Source organism: Chinchilla lanigera, unplaced genomic scaffold (genome assembly GCF_000276665.1).
Source record: "Chinchilla lanigera isolate Chin_1 unplaced genomic scaffold, ChiLan1.0 scaffold00067, whole genome shotgun sequence".
NCBI classification, from domain to species: Eukaryota; Metazoa; Chordata; class Mammalia; order Rodentia; family Chinchillidae; genus Chinchilla; species Chinchilla lanigera.
In genome coordinates this window covers 3,048,506-3,061,530 of record NW_004955468.1, presented here as the reverse complement: position 1 = coordinate 3,061,530, position 13,025 = coordinate 3,048,506, and the positions used below count along the sequence as shown (strand labels likewise).

General features: G+C 48.9%; 1 protein-coding gene across 1 annotated transcript in view; it reads left to right on the top strand.

Annotated features, from left to right (window-relative positions):
* Positions 1-12,313: 12,313 nt before the first annotated feature.
* Cebpa (CCAAT/enhancer binding protein (C/EBP), alpha) overlaps positions 12,314-13,025 on the top strand; it is a gene marked incomplete in the record, with an annotated part of 2,674 nt that continues 1,962 nt past the window's right edge. Inside the window, 1 exon segment of the mRNA XM_013522540.1 lies at positions 12,314-13,025. Within this exon segment, the coding sequence (XP_013377994.1) occupies positions 12,451-13,025 (575 nt within the window).

Here is a 13,025-nt window from a genome sequence, read left to right as displayed (position 1 = left end):
CTGTAAATTCTCTCTCCTGTAGTGGGTGGCATTTCAAATTTAAGTTCATTTCTTTTAACCTTAGCTGAGTGCTTGGTGTCTGTCCCATGCATATGCACTTTATAGGTGGGGAAGAGACTTTCTCAGAGTTTATGTACAGAATTGGGTTTTGGTCTATCTTTTTTGGATCTCCCTCTTCACTAAGGTGGTCCAGAACTATACTTTTGGTTCACCAAGGCAACATTATTACAAGTTTTTCTACCAGAATGTTAGCACCTTTGGCTTGTGCGGACTGAGACCCACACTCAGGTGAAGTGCGATTTAAAAAGAAGCTCACTCACTCTATGATGTCCTCTTTTTCCAAATGTCAACTCCCTGGAGCATCTGCCTGCTTCTGTGTTCTTCAATAGGTAGTTGATGCTTAAGATTCTGTCTAGAGGTTTTTGTTTTCTGTACTTCACCCGACGCTTTTGCACTGAGCTATATCCCCCCACCCTTTTTATATTTTATTTTGAAACAGGCCCTCATAAAATGTTCAGGCTGTCTTGAATTTGTGATCCTCCTGCCTCAGCCTCCCAGAGTGCTGGGATTACACGCCACCTCTTCCAGAGTTTATGTTAGATGTATCCTTGGATTTTTGATGATTGATTATTCTAAAAGAGTCTGTGAGGAGGAAAAAAATGGATAAGAATCTCCAATCTAGGGGCTGGGGATTTAGCTCAGCGGCAAAGCACCTGCCTGGCAAGCGAAAGGTCATGAGTTCGGTTCCCGGTACCGGAGAAAAACCAAAAAAAAAAAAAAAAAGAATCTCCAATCTAGTTGTTCAAGGGATTTAACAAATAATTTTCTAACTCCCCATATTTTTTCTCCTCCCCCTTTTCCCTCCTTCCCCCACCCCTCACCCTCTTCCTCTTTCTCCTCCTCCTCCTATTAGTGGATTATTTTATTTACTCCTCACAATAATTCTTCTGGTCTTGTGGCTGGATCATCCCAATCTGAAGGATGAGGAAACAGAACAAAAGAGGTTAAGCCTTTTACCAAAGTCACCGCGTACCAGCGGCATTCAAGCCAACTGCTGGCTCCGCCACGGTTTTCTTCCTTAACCTGGTTATGAAAAATGGCTCATAATGAGGGCACGTGTCAGGATCAAGGTGATAGCTGGAGGGAGAAGGTGGAAGGAATCATTTGTCACTTTGAACTTGACCGGGTCCTCGTTAGTCATCGAGTCAGAGGCTTAGCCCAGCTGGGCATAACCAACAGAAAGTACTCCAGTTGAAGAGGAAATAAATGTAGTAGAGGATGCTGGAGAGGCGGCAGAAGGGCCACTTACAATGGCCATGACCTGCCAGCCCTTGGCTGTCTCCTGGCCGCCTTCACCGGCATGGAATCCAGTCCCACCTGCTCCCTCACCACTCTTGCACATGCTCAGTGGCTCTCACTGCGGGTGCGCTGTTATATCACCCCAGCGTGAGGGAGGATTTCCCACACAGCTTTCTGCTTTTCGGCAGGAAGGTGGGTACCCTTCAGGTGGGACAAGTCCAGACACTGGAAGAGGGGTCAAACGGTGCAAGGCAACCAAAGAATTTGATCAACTCAGTGTGCACATCCCATGTCAAGGAGCCACTGGGTCGGTCTCCTGTGATCTGCTAGTCTTATAATTTTTCTCCCAAAAAACAAGACTAGAGCAGCCCCACTCTGTGCTGACGGACTGGAAGCTTCCTTCGTTTAGAGACATGCTGAACTCTGGAAGCAGACGGTTTTATAGGAGCATGACTCATTCTGGTTTTTATTTAACTGTTATTGCACCTTGACTAAGATAAAAATGACTGCATTTGGAATGGAAGCTAGGTTTTCTAATCAATTATTTTTAAAGCTATACTTGTTAAAATCCGATTGGTTCAGCGTCACCTCCACCTCTAGGCCAAGTAGACAAGGACGTCTAGCAGTGGTTCCTTGGTTCCCAGGACTCTGTGTGGGATGGGGCTGTGGAGGCATTACCCAGCCGGCAGGGAGTGTCTGGACAGCTTCAAGGGTTACATGTTTTCCAAATGACCTTTGGAATTTTGACTAAAAGTGGTAGAAACAGGACCAATTGGAAAAGTCGATAGGCCAACCCTGCCCCTTCCATAGTCCCTGAACTGCTAAATCAATATAAGCAGGAAACTCAAGTCCGTGCTGGGGGAGAGGGGTTCATAACTGACTGGTTTATAGATTTTTCTGGAGGCCACCAATGAGAATAATAAAGCTCTGTGTAGGATTTTATGGTCCATTTGGTTCTGTTCAACTGTATGAAAGCTAAACTAATCCCCTTCTCACTTTTCTAAGGCTAGTGTTTTAAGGAATAGACAGCAATCATGTGCTTTAGAATTTGAGGGGCAGTCACAATTCGTTATTATCTAATTCTTTTATATATTTTAATGTGCAATAAAAAAAATTCTACTCACTTTGTAGTTTCCTTGCTTGCGTGTTTTTTCTGAGCTATTCCAGGCATAGATGAACATTTATATAGACCCTCCCCCTTCTTTGTACACAAACAGAACATGTTATAATACATTTTGTGCATTGTCTATATGTACACATGTGTCACGCAGCATATAATCCCCCACACGTTCTGTAGATCTTCTTTAGGATTACAATTTCTTTTCATACTGATTTCGGGATTTTTTTTTCCAGATAATATCTTCCAATGTAGTTCATGCTGGCCTTGAACTCACTAAACCCAGGATGAGTTTGAATTCATGGCAATCCTCCTGCCTCAGTCTCTTGATACTGGAATTAGAGGCACGCACCACCATGCCTGGCTGGAAGTTCTTTACATACAAATAATCTTTTTTTCCTTTAAAATGAAGTTGACTTATTAAATGTGGTTTTTGTTGTTGTTGTTGTTTCTTGTTTTGTTTTTTGAGACAGGGTCTTGCTATGCAGTTCAGGCTGGCCTTGAGCTCACTCTGTAGCCCAGGCTGGTCTTGAGCGCGTAATGATCCTCTTGCCTCAGCCTCCTGAGTGCTGGGACTACAGGCATGTGCCATCACACCCGGCTTAAATGTGATTTTGTGCCTATAACTGTGTATGATTTTCATGTGCAAAAACACAGATTAGAAAAAAATCCATTCTTAAAGCATGTTTCCAGGTCCACATATACATATGTGTACATAATATACATGAACGATAAATGAACACATAGCATATCATTCCATATTCTTCCTCCTCTTTATCAAAGACACAGAACATTATTAATGACTATCTTGTGGTTGTTCAATTAACCACAAGACTGTCTGTTAATAGACACTCAATTGTTTCCATTCACTTGCAATTATAAACAGTGTTGTAGTCGATATCCTTGTATGTACCTCTCTGTGTATATATGAGAGCCTGTGGCATTACATTTCTAGAAATGGAATTGCTAGGTGAAAGGAAAATCAGACTTTAAAATCAGATCAATTTATTCAGTTGTCCTGCAAAGAGGCTGTATTTCTGTATAATCCTACCTTTTGGCCCTGCCCATGTTAGTCCAGCACATTATCAAACATTTTCATCTTGATCTGTCCAATCACTACAGTTTTTATTCGTGTGCCTCTCTTTCACATTATCACTTTTAAACACATTTAAAATCTATTTACACTTTCAGTGTTTTAAATAAACTACATTCGAATTTTCTTTTGGATTGTGACTCTCTTTCACACTGATCTGTAGAAGTTATAGAAAAATAAATGAGCTGCTTTCTTTTAAAATAATTATGACCTACCCGGGCATGGTGGAGCACACCTGTAATCCCAGCACTCAGGAGGCTGAGGTAGGAGGATAGTTGCGAGTTCGAGGCCAGCCTGGGCTACACAGTGAGCTCAAGTCTAGCTGGAATTGCCTAGCGAGACCCTGTCTCAAAAAGACAAAATAAAATAGTAAAATAAAATAATTATGAGTTATAAGTGCAGGATGAAATGTGATTTAATGTTTGTAACTATGTATGATTCTTCATATGCAAAAACTCACAAATCTGAAAAAACCCATTCTTAGAACGTGTTTCCAAATTTTTTTATTTGGAGAACATGGTCATTGGAAAATATTTTGAAGTTATTACAAAACTATGCAAACCATTGCAGTGTTATTTGTGGAATAAATAAAGATGAGTTTAAAATATTTTATGGTTTATAAAAGTATAAAAACTAAAATTAAGCTGACAAAGTGTGTAGCTTATAAAACTATAAAATACTATATGCATATTTATCTTCTTTTAAAAAATCCAATGTACATAAGTATATAAATTACAAAGTTGAAGTTATCTCCCTTCCTACAAAGGCAGAAAGCTTGTTAATGGTTCAGTGTTCAGTCTTTGAAACTTCTTTTTGCCTACAAATATGGATATTTAATGAGTTTTTCTCCAGAAAAGTGAAAGCTACATGATGTTCTATAACTTTATGTCAGTTAGAAATTCATTCTGGATGTTAAGAAAGTTAACCTTTGCAATCTGGATTGTTGTAGTCAAACCTGGGGGAATCAAACTCAGGGACATTCCACCACTGACTTACAGCTCCAGCCCTTTTAATTTTTTTATTTTAAGAGTGTCTTGCTAAGTTGCCCAGGCTTGAACTTGTGTGATCCCCCTGCATCAGCCTCCCAAGTAGCTGGGATTATAGTCATGCACCACCATCCCTGGCTTGAATCTGGTTTTTCAATCTGTAAGTTAGCAGTGTATATCACAGACCATAGCAGGGCCTGCTAGTGGCTTTCTTTGAGGAAAGCTGAGCCCCAATTATTGTGCTTGAGCAGATGTGGCATTTGGAAACAGCAAGTACCCCACTGTGTGCAGCTTGTTTCTCTCATAGCTGCAGGGCCTGCAATGGGGAACGTTTTACACACCCTGTAAGGGGCTCAGACTTGGGGAAGCTGAGTATAATCACAAGGTCACAGGACTACAACTGGGGCCACCAGCACCTAAAGTCACCAGCACCTAAAATCTCTTATTTTGACTTTTTACAAAATTTGGCTTCTTATTTTGTTTAGGATTTTTTGTTTAAGGTGAATCTTGAGGCATAAATCCTTGGAATCGTCAGAATGGTGGGTGCTCAGGAGCAGGCGGGGTTGCAGCGGGGGGGCCCCAAGAGCCTGCTGGGAGTCAGGCCCATTTTCTGGGGTGGGGTGGGGGCACTTCCCCAGCCAGCCACTTCCGGAGCACCCTCCCAGCAGCACCCTGCAGACGGGGTACTCGAGCCAGGGAGGGAGAGGCTCTTCGGGTCCTCCACAGGGGCCTCCACTCACCAAGACTTGTGTCTTGCCTGGATTCTCCCAGAGAAAGAGGCCCCTTTCCCTCCCAACAAAGGCACGATTTGCTCAGCCAAGCCTTTGGGGGCCGCATCTGCCTAAGGGGGGGCCTCTTTGGAGTTGGCCCAGAAGAACGGTGCAGACTCTTCAGGCCCTGGCAGTCTTGTCTGGACCTGCTTCAGGAGGCTCCAGATTGGTCTGCCCTGGGGGGCCCTGACCCAGGGGGTTGGGCCTTCTCCAGAATCCTTCAGGGCCACCCCCAAGCAGCCCTCCTAGGCTTGGGAACGCACTGAGTTCCAGGAGGGTGGCTGGGTCGCAGTTTTCTTCAATAGAATCCATTCTGTGTTCATTCAACAAATATTTGAGGCTCTCCCCTACGCCAAGGCCTGTTCTAGCTCTGGAAATATGCAGAACAGGACGGACAAGGTCCTTGCCTTTGTGGAGCTGGCATTCTAGTGGGGGAAGCCAGATAAGGAACAAGTGAAAGAAGTAAACAAGACCATTTTTCTGATCGTGCTAGGAGGAAAATAAAGCGCACAATGGTCTAAGGAGTGGTGGGGGAGGGGCAGCTAGTGTGTAGCTCGCACCTGAGAGGAAACTTTCTGGGAAGGTGACACTCAAATGACAGGAAGGAAGGAGCTGTGCCAACCTGGGAAGAACGTTCCAGGCAGCAGAAGAGCAGAGGGCGGCACCAGAGGCTGAGAGACGTTCTGCAGCGGGGAGCCAGGGAGAGGAGGAGGGTGAGGAGCAACAAGGGCTGATTTCCCCAGGACCTGTGACTGTTGGGGTTTCTTCCACATACACAGGGTGGTCACAGAAGGATTTAAGTAGACAGTGACAAGATCTGAGCGAGCTGCTTAGACATAGCTCAGATTTCCCCACTAGAGACTTGGGGGACAAGGAGGCAGGAAGACCAGTCAGAGGCTGTGCGGGGTCCAGGGGAAGCCCGTGGAGGCTGCAAGTGGGCGCCAAAGGGGAGACAGAGAGGAGGGACAGCGTGGGGATTCGGGTTTGGGATTCTTGCTCACTGCCGTGTCCTCCTACAGAAGCAGGGGCCAGCCAGGACACCTGTAATTCCAGGAAGACTGCAAGTTCTAGCTCAGCCTAGGCAATTTAGGGAGATTATCTCAAAGTAATAAATAAATAAAAAGGGCCATGTTTGTGCAGTAGCTTGCAACAAAAACCCTGAATTCAACCCCCAGTACTGCAAGGAGGAGGAGGAGGAGGAGGAGGAGGAGCTCCAGGCAAGGTGGGGACCACTGGGGGCCGCTGCTCTCCTGTAGCCCCTGAGTGAGGGCTGGACACCAGTTGCTGGGGCTCTGCCTATTGCATTCCCAGCCCACTGTCAGACCCCAGCACAAGGCCTATACCTCCTCTAGAGCTCCCTCCCCTTAAGCCAAACAGCCTAAACAACTCTGCTTAAACAACCCAAAGCTAGCTGCCTGGGACCAAAAGGAACTCTTCAGTAGGTAGCAGCCTGTGTGCACCTTCCTAGATCCAAAGTGTGACGGGAGGAGAAGGTGGCAATTTTGAAGGGGCACAGGCAGCATTTGAGCCCTGTGCTGGGATTTATACCTGCCTAAGAATCTAAGGACCCTCTAGAAGGGATGGGACAGGGAATGGGAAAAAGAGGGAGTGACTGGCTGTCCTAACATCGTCCTGTTCCAGAGTCAAATTCTAAATTTAAATCTGGTCTTTAGGACATTGTGAAGATATATTTGTTAAGATAAGAAGACAGAACATATTTTATCTAACAGTTTCTTGGTTTGATTGGTAACTTTTAATATTCAAACAGATGGGGTGAGGGCTGCACACAGCACACCCGCCCACGCCCACGGCCTGCTCGGCATTGTTTCCCACACTCTGGGTGGGGAGTTCTAGGGCCTATCATCCACCCAAGGAGTTTTCCACCAAAATAGAATAAAAGTCTTTTGCTAAACAAAATTAGCATAGTAGAATTTTTCTAAATTTTACATTTTGATTCCATTTTTCCCCCCAGAATCTTTGGTGTCTGCCACTCCTTACCTGCTATCTGCTGCAAATCAGTTAATAAGAGGAACAGTGAAAGAGGTCACACACGTATTATGGGAGAAGGACATTCAGAGAAAGCTGGAAAGTGCTGATTCCCATGAGTTGAACAGTGTATATTTTTATGGACCTGAGTACTCACAGCTGTGATGGTAGATGGTATCCATGCGCTACAGTTATCTCTCCTAACAGCTAAATGATTTCTAGCTCACAGTGACAGACTCAATTATTCTACAGAGTGCTCTGCAGAAAGAACCTAGACTTCTAGGTCTGTTGATTTCAACCACAATGAGTAAATAAGACATTAATTTTTTTTTTTTTTTTTTTACATTTAAAAAAATTATCTTTATTGAGGTTTCTGACTCAAAGACTGGATCAAAGACTGGTGGCTCTGAGAAGTGTAGATTTCACATCCCACTGGAAACTTGATAACTGTGTTGAAGGAAGTCCTTTAATATTCAGAGCTTCTGGAGGAAGGTAGAACCTCAAAAATGTGCCTCTAAAGAGACGGGGTATATAAAGCTCATATTTATCAAGCAAGCATCAAGCATCATAGAAACTGACTTTGACACCTATATTTTCCCCATCTTTCCCACAGCCCTGCAATAGATTATTGTCCTTAGTTTATGGAAAAGAAAATAGGTTCAGAGAAGAGCAGTAACTTACCCAAGGTCACCCAGCTAGTAAGTGATGAGGCAGATATTTAAATGGGGATGAGTCCCCCATACCACCAGGCTTCCTGGGGACGTAGGTATGTCACTTACTGACTTAGAAAGGCCTTTCTAAGTGCTGTTTGTTGATAAGAAACTCTTAACTTTTGGTTGGTTGACCACTGGGTTCCCCTTACACTTTTCCTGTTGATACCTAAACCATAAACATGCATTTGTGTAAAACTCAATCGTGAATACATTTGTAATTAAAAAGGAATTAATATTTTAATTTTGTTTGTTCTTTGGTCTAAGTTTTAAAGTAGTTCAGACTATGTTGTTGAGTCACTGAAATAGAATACATAATTTTTTTTTTTCACTACTGGGGATTGAACCCAGGGCTTTCACGTTGAACTATATCCTTAGTCTTTTTATATTTTTACTTTGTATTTTGAAACAGGGTCTTGCTAAGTCACTAAGTTGCCTAGGTTGGGCTTGAACTTGTGATGCTCCTGCCTCAGCCTCCCAGAATGTGGGGATTATAAGCATACACCACCAGGCCCAGCTCATATTAGATATAACATCAGATACTCCTCTAAGCAGAGCTCAGCTGTGCCTAAATATTGTAGCTCTGGTTTTTGTTTTTTTAAATCTTATTGGTCCTGTTTTGGAGTGACTAATCTTACCTCCACACTCTAGCTTGAGGTAGTTACCAAATTACATTGGAAGGATTACTTCCATTTTTGCTATTCAGAATTCGACAGATTTTCAAATTTATGTACTAAGTTCTTTTGTGCATCGTTTGAACCAAAATTTTAAAAGTTCCTGGGCTCTGTTTGTCTTCTCAAAATGGTTAGCATTGAAAATGCCTCTACTAGCCAGGCATGGTGTCACATGCTTGTAATCTCAGCACTCAGGAGGCTGAGGCAGGAGGATCTTTGTGAGTTTGAGACCAGCCTGGGCTACAAAGTGAGCTCAAGGCCAGCTTGAACTGCATAGAGAGACCCTGTCTCAAAAGGACAAAAAAAAAAAAAAAAAGGAGTTGCCTCCAGAACCAGGCCTCATCCCAGAGCATTAAAAAATCAGGACCACCTTGTATGTGGACTCTCTCTGGCCCAATGGGACAACAAAGTTCCTCTGCTGAACACTGGAAGACACCTACTCGTGAGAGAAGGCTTTTTCCTTCTCCAGGAGTGGCCTTGGCCATCAACCCAGCCCTGTCTGAGGATCAGCCTTATCTCAGCCCCTCCCCAGCGGGCCCCAAACTCCAGCCAGTCAAACATCTTGTCCTTTGTTACCGGAATACGCCAGGTACTTGCAGTCTCTCCACCTTTGCACCTGCTGTCCCTCCTCCTAGACCTGCCTTCCTTATCCTTCTGGCAAATTCCTGCTTGCCCTTCAGGGCACAGCTCCAAGGTTCACTCCTACATGAAGCCCTCTCTCACCTCGTTTTACCCCGTTCAAGCTGCCCAACGGGATGCCCCAGACTGGGTGGTGTAAACCATAGACATTTGCTTTCCACAGCTTTTGAGGCTGGAAATCTGAGTTTCAGGTGCCATTATAGAGTATGGTGGAGTTCTGGTGGGGTCTCGCTTCCTGGCTGGCAGATGACTACCTTCTCTCTGTGTGCCCATATGGACCTAGTCTGTGTGTGTAATGGGGGATTGGATCCGGGACTTTCACATTGAGCTACATCCTCAGCCCTTTTTATTTGGAGATATGGTCTAGATAAGTTGCTAAATCGCCCAGGCTGGACTTGAACTTGCAACCCTCCTGTTTCAGCTTCCCAGAGTGCCAGGACAGTCCTTAGAAGGCCACCAATCTTACCTGATTAGAACTCCACCCTCAGGATTTCACTTAACTTTAGCTCCTAAAAAGTTTATCTCCTAAATATCTCTGATTATTACATTGGGGGTTTTGAACTTTGGAGGGACACAATTCAGTCCATAGCACCTTTCCAGGGAACATTGGTGGCTGCCTCCTCCAGAGCCCCGTATTCACCAGGGTAGAATGTCCCTTTATCACAGCACATCCATTCCTTTATTTATTTCTTGTCGTTTGTTTCTTTGAGACAGGGTCTCCCTGTGTAGTTCAGACTGGCCTTGAATTCACTATATAGCTCAGACTGGCCTCGAAATAGCAGCAATCCTCCAGCCTCATCCTCCAAAGTGCAGGGATTACAGGCATGTGCCAACACACACCCAACAACACAACCACACTTAATCCACATTTGTGTCTCTAACACACTGGATGAGTTAATGACAAAGCCCTGTCCTCTGCTCTGTCCCTGCCCCTCCTCGCAGCAGACTCAGTCTGACCTGCTGTCTGTCACCCGACTGCGTTCTGGACCCCCAGAGGGCAGGGCCCTCTTCTCCATCACCTCAGGGCACTCTGCATTTTGCACAGGCTGGGCCCCGGGCAAATCCTATTTCTGCTATAGGAAGGCCTGCAGCCCTTGGGGTGGGGCCCCACTCCCTGCCTCTTTCACCCTGCACATTTATCAGGCCCTTCCTTAGTAGGGGAGGCCTTATTCCCGCACTGGGATTTCTTCCAGTTCTAAAACAAGTTCCTCTCCCTGCACAGGCAAGGGCAACTGTGGACGAAGCCAGTGTCACTTCCCACCCTGCATCCCTGCTGCAAGTACAGGACCTCAGCAGCATCCTTGACGCAACACTAACAGCAAAAACCCTGAAAATTCCTCTTCGCGTTCTGATTTCCTGCCAGCCCTCTCTCTACAGGTGCATGGTGTGTTAATGGGCCCAGCATCTGGCACAGACAGCGATCCACAGCTCACATCACGTTATTTATTTAATGTATATGCTTTTTTCTTCCCTCTGCCCAAACGCATCATGTTAAAATATCTTGTTTATGAGCTCTGGATCCAAGATGAAGCAGTTGGGTCATTAATCATTGGGAATATGTTGAATAGGAACCTGATTAAAGCACAGGATGCGTTAGTTCCCCCAGACGAAGTTGTTCTTTGCTGTGACCACAGTAGAAGCTTGGGCCTCTCGGGCCATGTTCTTGGCTGCGCCTCCTGTAGGTCCCCTGGGAGGGTCTTAGCGTCTCACCAGACCCAAGAAGGCGCTGTGTGGGGGTTCCACCTGAGCAGCCAGACGATTCCCAGGCAGGCACACCTCCAGTCAGCACTAGGGAGGTGGAGGGGGTCATCAGGCCTCGGCTCAAGAAGCCGCACTGGCTGAGCCAGACGGAAGCTGGAGAGACTCAAGTACTTGTGAGACCCCACCTGCCCACCACCGAACCCCACCCGCGTGTGGACGGCCAAGTGGCTGGGGAGACAGCGCCGCATCCGCTCCTCCATCCGCAGCGGTGAACACAGAGGCTGCGCGTGCCCTAGGGACCCAGGATCCTGGGGACCCGGCGCCCTAACAGCCACGTGGCGGAGTTCTCCCAGGGGGTGCTCAGACCCCTTGGTCCCGGCTCTCTCGACACCCCAGCTCCAGCCGTGGGCGCGCCCCTGAACGGCAGTGGGGGCAGAGTTGATTGTGGGATCCGCCACGGGATCCCGGTCCTGGAGTCAGGTTCTCCTCGCCTCTCTCCGCGCCTGCCCTCTTCCCCGCGCTCGCCCGGGTGTCCAGAGTGGCCCATCCGGGGGGACCATCTGCCCATCCCGAGAGAAAATATTGGCCGCTGCTCGGCGGGTAGGAGCACCGGTTTCGCGCGCCTGAGCAACCCTCGCGCCTGGGCCTGGAGAAGTAATTTAAAAGAAAGTTTTCCAGAGCTGCTGGACCGGCTGCGTCCGCCAGGATCCCCAGTCGCGGCCGCCTCGGTACCCTGCAGGGTCCTAGTGCCCTGCGCTACTGGCCCGTGGGACCCCACAGTACTCAGAGGCGGGGCGGGGGCGAGGTGCCTCTGAGTGACATCTGCGGGGTCGCTTGGAGATCAGAGATAGCAGTCGCGGAGCCTCCGCTCTCCAGGTCTCTCCACTCGGCGGTGCGCGCCTGCCTGCACCTCGGAAGCCGTCCCCACCTCTCTGCGCCCTGGGACAGAAGCCTTGGTTTGGGACAAGCCTCATTCTGAGGACCAAGACTCGGCTTCCACCGATCCCCTGCGCGAACTCTGGGTGCTCCGGGCTCACCCGCTGTTAACTGGAAGTGGGTGCTTTGGGGAGGCTAGTGGGGTGGGCAGCCACCGGCCACGTGTGCGCGGGGTGACAGCCTGTCGGGGGTGGGGCACCGCACGGCCGCCGGGGTTCCGCTCGCCGAGCTGGAGGCAGTGGGCGTTGAGCCACCGCCTCTCTGCGCCCCCTCGCCGCTCACCGCCCGTCAGAGAGGCGGGCGCTAAGACCCGGCAGGCGCCTCGCTGCCCTCGCCCGTGGTCAGGGAGCAGCTTGGACACCAGGGGGCGACGGCTGACCCGGTATAAAAGCGGGGCTCGCGCGGGCCTGGCCATTCGCGACCCGGAGCTGCGCGGGCGCGAGCGAGCAGGGGCTCCGGGCGGGCGGTGGACGCGGCGGCGCCCCGCGCAGGCTGGAGGCCGCCGAGGCTCGCCATGCCAGGAGCACTCTAGCTGTCCCATGGAGTCGGCCGACTTCTACGAGGCGGAGCCGCGGCCCCCGATGAGCAGCCACCTCCAGAGCCCCCCGCACGCGCCCAGCAGCGCCGCCTTCGGCTTCTCCCGGGGCGCGGGCCCCGCGCAGCCCCCTGCCCTACCTGCCGCCCCGGAGCCGCTGGGCGGCATCTGCGAACACGAGACGTCCATCGACATCAGCGCCTACATCGACCCGGCCGCCTTCAACGACGAGTTCCTGGCCGACCTGTTCCAGCACAGCCGGCAGCAGGAGAAGGCCAAGGCGGCCGCGGCCCCCGCGGGAGCAGGCGGCGACTTTGACTACCCGGGTGCCCCGGCGGGCCCGGGAGGCGCCGTCATGTCCGGGGGTGCGCACGGGCCCCCGCCCGGCTACGGCTGCGCGGCGGGCGGCTACCTGGACGGCAGGCTGGAGCCCCTGTACGAACGCGTCGCGGTGCCCGCGCTGCGGCCGCTGGTGATCAAGCAGGAGCCCCGCGAGGAGGACGAGGCGAAGCAGCTGGCGCTGGCTGGCCTCTTCCCCTACCAGGCACCGCCGCCGCCGCCGCCGCCGCACGCTCACCC